The sequence below is a fragment of the Buceros rhinoceros genome, unplaced genomic scaffold, assembly GCF_000710305.1.
Source record: "Buceros rhinoceros silvestris isolate BGI_N320 unplaced genomic scaffold, ASM71030v1 scaffold7363, whole genome shotgun sequence".
NCBI lineage: Eukaryota > Metazoa > Chordata > Aves > Bucerotiformes > Bucerotidae > Buceros > Buceros rhinoceros.
The window spans coordinates 1,058-5,761 of NW_010401764.1; the positions used below are offsets into that span (position 1 = coordinate 1,058).

General features: G+C 40.4%; 1 protein-coding gene across 1 annotated transcript in view; it reads right to left on the reverse strand.

Moving 5' to 3' along the window:
• Positions 1-617: 617 nt before the first annotated feature.
• The window catches only part of LOC104490129 (WD repeat-containing protein 52-like), a gene marked incomplete at its 3' end in the record, with an annotated part of 17,670 nt that continues 13,583 nt past the window's right edge, over positions 618-4,704 (reverse strand). The window contains exons 12-14 of the mRNA XM_010132377.1: positions 4,372-4,466; positions 1,656-1,865; positions 618-728 (exon numbers count right to left, since the gene is read on the reverse strand). Coding sequence (XP_010130679.1) covers positions 618-728; positions 1,656-1,865; positions 4,372-4,466 — 416 coding nt within the window. The remainder of the gene's footprint in view (positions 729-1,655; positions 1,866-4,371; positions 4,467-4,704) is intronic.

Sequence of the window (4,704 nt, forward strand, 5' to 3'; positions counted from 1 at the left end):
TGCCACTGTGCACCAGTATAACATGTCTTGCTGGACACTTTGTTGGCATCTAAATATAAAGAACAATCTCACTTCTAAATAAGAATACTGGACCAACCAAAATTTCAGATGTTACTCTTAACCTTATAAAACTTCCAAAATATCAGCAAGAATATATTCGACTATGTCACTGACACAATTTGAACACAGAATGTGAATTCCAAGAAGCATCCAAAAGCTTTCTTAACATGGTCTGAAAGCTTTGCAAAAGCCTATTTCAATCTGTGCAATAATGCTCAAATTATTCTTTTATCACAGAAGACTAAGACCTTCCAAAAGCTAAGGGACAGGCTTCTTTCTTCAAGGCAGGAACACAAAAACCTGAGCAAAATGTTGTGGTTTGCATATGTTTCTGCTTCAGCCCAAAATATGTCCAAAGTGACTGAATCAGAGCTACAGCTATGCAGAACCCATCATTCTGAAGCAGCACGAGGAACAAAGTAGCAAAACATCTTTTGCATTGTCTATAGTGAACACGGCTAGGGTCATGGATCTTCATCTATTTTCTTCGGAAGTTCTTTTCAAAATAACATTTCAACACTGTGGGGAAGGGAAGAAAACAAACGTGCATTACTCACATGAGAAGGCGGAGACCACTGTAACGCCTGCACAGGCCCAGGGACACAGATGAATCCAATTGGCTCATATTTATCTTCAACAGCAAAAAAGAAAACAGTTTTGTCTTGACTCTGAAAAAAAAACTTATGATTGAATCAAAGCTGACCAAAAATTCAGAAGACTGTAAGTACGTTATGACATAAACATGTACTTCAAATGTTTTGTGGCTCAGCAGGGGGACTTACAAGTGTCTTGGAACTTAGGATCAGATATCTGTGATGATTACAGGGCAGAAATAAAAATCCTGCTCACCTTGCTCCAGGCTCTGAGTGCACCTTAATTGCACTGAGGGTGCTTACCTGGCATCCCCAGCCATAGTGCCTTCTGCCCATTGCCCCAGGAGCTCCTTTAAAGCTCAGGCCTGATTTTTCAGGCAAGACAGCACAAGCGGACTTTCCCAGTTAACAAGAAAAGCCAAAAGTGCACAAAATGACATGTGGCAGCTTAAATCCTGCATTAAGTGAAATGTATGGCAATTCAGCTCAAGGAGCAGGTTAACCAGAAACGCTCTGATCATGGCTGAAGGTTAGCTTTTACAAAGGGAGACCAAACTGACTGGAAATCGTCTCAATGGCTAGTAGAAATGCTGGCAAACCAACTGGTTGATCCTGTTGTAAGGCCAAGCAGTGCTGGGTAGCAGCTGGAGTGCTGCCAAGGTGGTGTATGAACAGACTTGCTTTTGCTAATTCCAAGATACCACTAAACAAGATACCAAAATGAACCAAATCTATCTTCAAAAGGGGTTACGGCATTCACATTAAACAATCCAGTAATTCACACAATTAATTTTATTAATTGCACTGTTGCTTTCCTTCAGAAAACAAGTGTGAGTGCAAACAGATTCTTCTCTTCCCCTAGTGCTGCAGAGAACTACAAGAAGGGATCAACAGTAGTAAGATAAATATAACTGTGTTGTCAGTAAACAAACCTTACCTTATCTCTTTAAATAATTTCTATAATTGTGGCTTAATAAAAATACCCAAAGAAGTGATACATACCCCTGTGGCAAGCACGACTCCATTTTGTTCATATGCCAACGCTGTAACTGCAGCAGCATGAGGTTTGAAAGCTTGCTTCAGTTTTATCTCTGCATTCTCTCTATTAGTATGTCCTGCAAGAACAGGCAGTCCTTTGGGATCGTAAACTTCAATAATGCGGACAACACCATCTTCAAACCCCACAGCAATGAGACCTCCTTTAGGATTTACCTTTGAGTGAAAGAATGAAGAAAAAAATCAGTGTACATCTGAGAGCTTAGAGTAAGAATCTGTATGGCACAGGCTCTGGTGTTAACTTGAAACTCATCTTACACGGAAGTGTTACTAACGCACGAATAGTGTTTCACACATGGGAAATGGTGTTTATTCTATCTGATATACTACCATAAAGGGAGTGGGAGGCCTGGGGGGTTTTTTTGTTTGGATTGTGTTTTTTTCTTTTTACATGCCATTGAGACTGAAAATGTTAATGAGGATGTGGTTGTGAGATCTGAGGAACAGGTAATTCACGCTGATATACAAATGTATCAGTAGCTGCTTCTTAAGGAGAAGAGTTGGAACTCAAAGAAGGAATTATTATATTACCTTGAATATAACATTGGGCATTGAATATGGGCATGATTTTTGAAGAGGTGAGGGCACAGACTTGGGTCTGGTCTTGTACTTCACATGACTCCATGTGAAGTACAGCTTGTCAACAGGAACAGCTACTTGAGGTGGAAAGAGGAGGCTACAGAGTCTCCACCATAAGCCCTGTAGGTAAGCCAATTGCTAACAATATAGACAGGCTTGAATCGTGAGAGACAAGAATTAGCAGAAACAGGCCTGTGTTTTAGCTGGATCTAACCAAACTTGCAGATTTAGCTGATATTAGCCATACATGGCAGTGCCTCAAACTGATTTTCAGGCGGAGCCAGCTCCAGACATGGCACAGATCAGTATTAATGCACATCAGAAACAAAAACAGGAGAATTGCTGTGTAGCAATGAGACTGAATTCATAAGCTCTGTGAGCAATTGGTGAAAGTATCATCTTGGGTATGAAGAAGTTCATTGTTCAGAAGGGAGCTGGGGTTAACTGTCTCATCTGAAAACACCCCTCCATAATAAGCAGGTGTACAATAGCATTGCTCAGTAAATGACCAAGAGGAATCACTCATGGACCTCACATTTATGGCTCTGTGTTTGAATCCATTAATTTTGGTTTTTTCCTCTGCTAGGGAGTCAGCTCTCCAAATGTGGCTTTCCCAGTGCTGAGTAAAGAGGAGGGACCACCTCCCTCAACCAACTGGTAACACCCTTTCTAATTCAGCCCAGGATGCTGTTGGACTTCTTTGGGTCCATTGCTGTTTTGTGGTCAGCTTGGTGTCCCCCAGGATCTCAAGATCCTTCTCTGCAGAACTGCTTTCCAGCTGGTGGGCCCCCAGGCACTACTGGTGCCTGGGGTTATTCCTACCCAAATACAGTACATTCATTTTGTTTTGTTGAATTTTATGAGATTTTCCTCAGCCCCAATCTCCAGCCTGTCCAAAACCCCATGAACGGCAGCACTACCCTCTAGAGTACCAACCACTAGAGTACCACAGTTCTGTATCCTCTGTGAACTTGCTGAGTGTGCACTCTGTTCCAGTGCCCAGGCAGTCAATGAAGAATATCGGCACCTATTATTACCCCTAGGGCACTCTACTAGAGACCTGCCTCTACCTGGACTTCATACTGCTGATTACTACCTCCTGGGGCCCAGCCACTTAGTCAATTTTAAAGCCATGTCGCTGTTCATTTATCTAATCTGCACATTGCTAGTCTGCCTATTAGAATATTATGGTATACAGATGCTTCAGAATATGTTGGATGAAATTTTCTTAGATTAATAGAACAAATTTTTAAAATACATTTGAGCACCTTAAGCTATATGTAAGTATCTAACAGGATTTTAAATGCAGCTAGATAGACTAAGTACCCTTGATTTTTCAGAGTATGTTCAGTACCAAGTTTTGTAAAACTGAACTGAGTCAGTTTTGTAATGGTGTACAATTTATTGTGGCAGTCAGCTTCCCTCTTGTATATATATGTCATCACCTAACAGCATCCCTGAAAGTCTGCTTGGCCAGAATAATAGTTTAAAGAGCACTGTCCCAGTATTACCCTTGCCTTGAAAACTCAAGTAAGCACTTTCCTGCATAAATTTGCTTATAATTAACCCACCAGGCTTGCTATGCTTCCTCAAGAACATAACTAGACACTTTTTTAATTAAAATTAGCAAATATGTCTAAAAGTGATAGACTCAACACTCCACAAATGATCAGTTCTGGCAACAGTTTTTTATGATTTATCTCCAAATGTTTGTGGATTGTCTGGGCTGTCATTTCAAAATGTGTTAACCAACGCATGTTAATTGACAATTACTCTGCGTGGGTTAAACAGAAGCTGTTAGTCTCTAAACTAAGACTACTTTCTGGGACTGCACACTAAGACTGGATTTTTAGACTCAGGAAAACAAAATAGGATATCTGATAATCCACAGTAAAGTCAAACTGTACACATGCTATATACACACATACTACCCCACAAGTTTATATATACATACTACTACAGAAAATTCCACCATAGCCTAACAGTGACTTCTTTAAGGTCTTTTATGGTGAGGAATTTTATTGACGTTGGCAAGCTCATACACCCCTTACGAGTTTTTCTTAACACGCTAGCAAAAACTCACAACACAAGGTGCCCATGTCAGTGACGTTCCTCCTTGTTTAAACTTAATTTCACTCAGTTGACGGTTGCTGATGAAATCATAGATACGCACTGACCCTGTGCGGGAAGAAGACAGTAAGAATTTATTTCTTGCAACGTCACTTAGGTTTTAAGATTTATGAAGAAAGATCCATTTGAATTAAGAGCTGGATAGAATGTGACAAATTTTTGTCTTTGAGTATCAAACACCTGCTTAGAAAGACATGACTTATGGTTACAGAGTAGCACAGCTACCATGGTGCTCCTGAACTAAACACAAGCTTTCTTCATTCTAACTTACACACCCCCAAGAGCG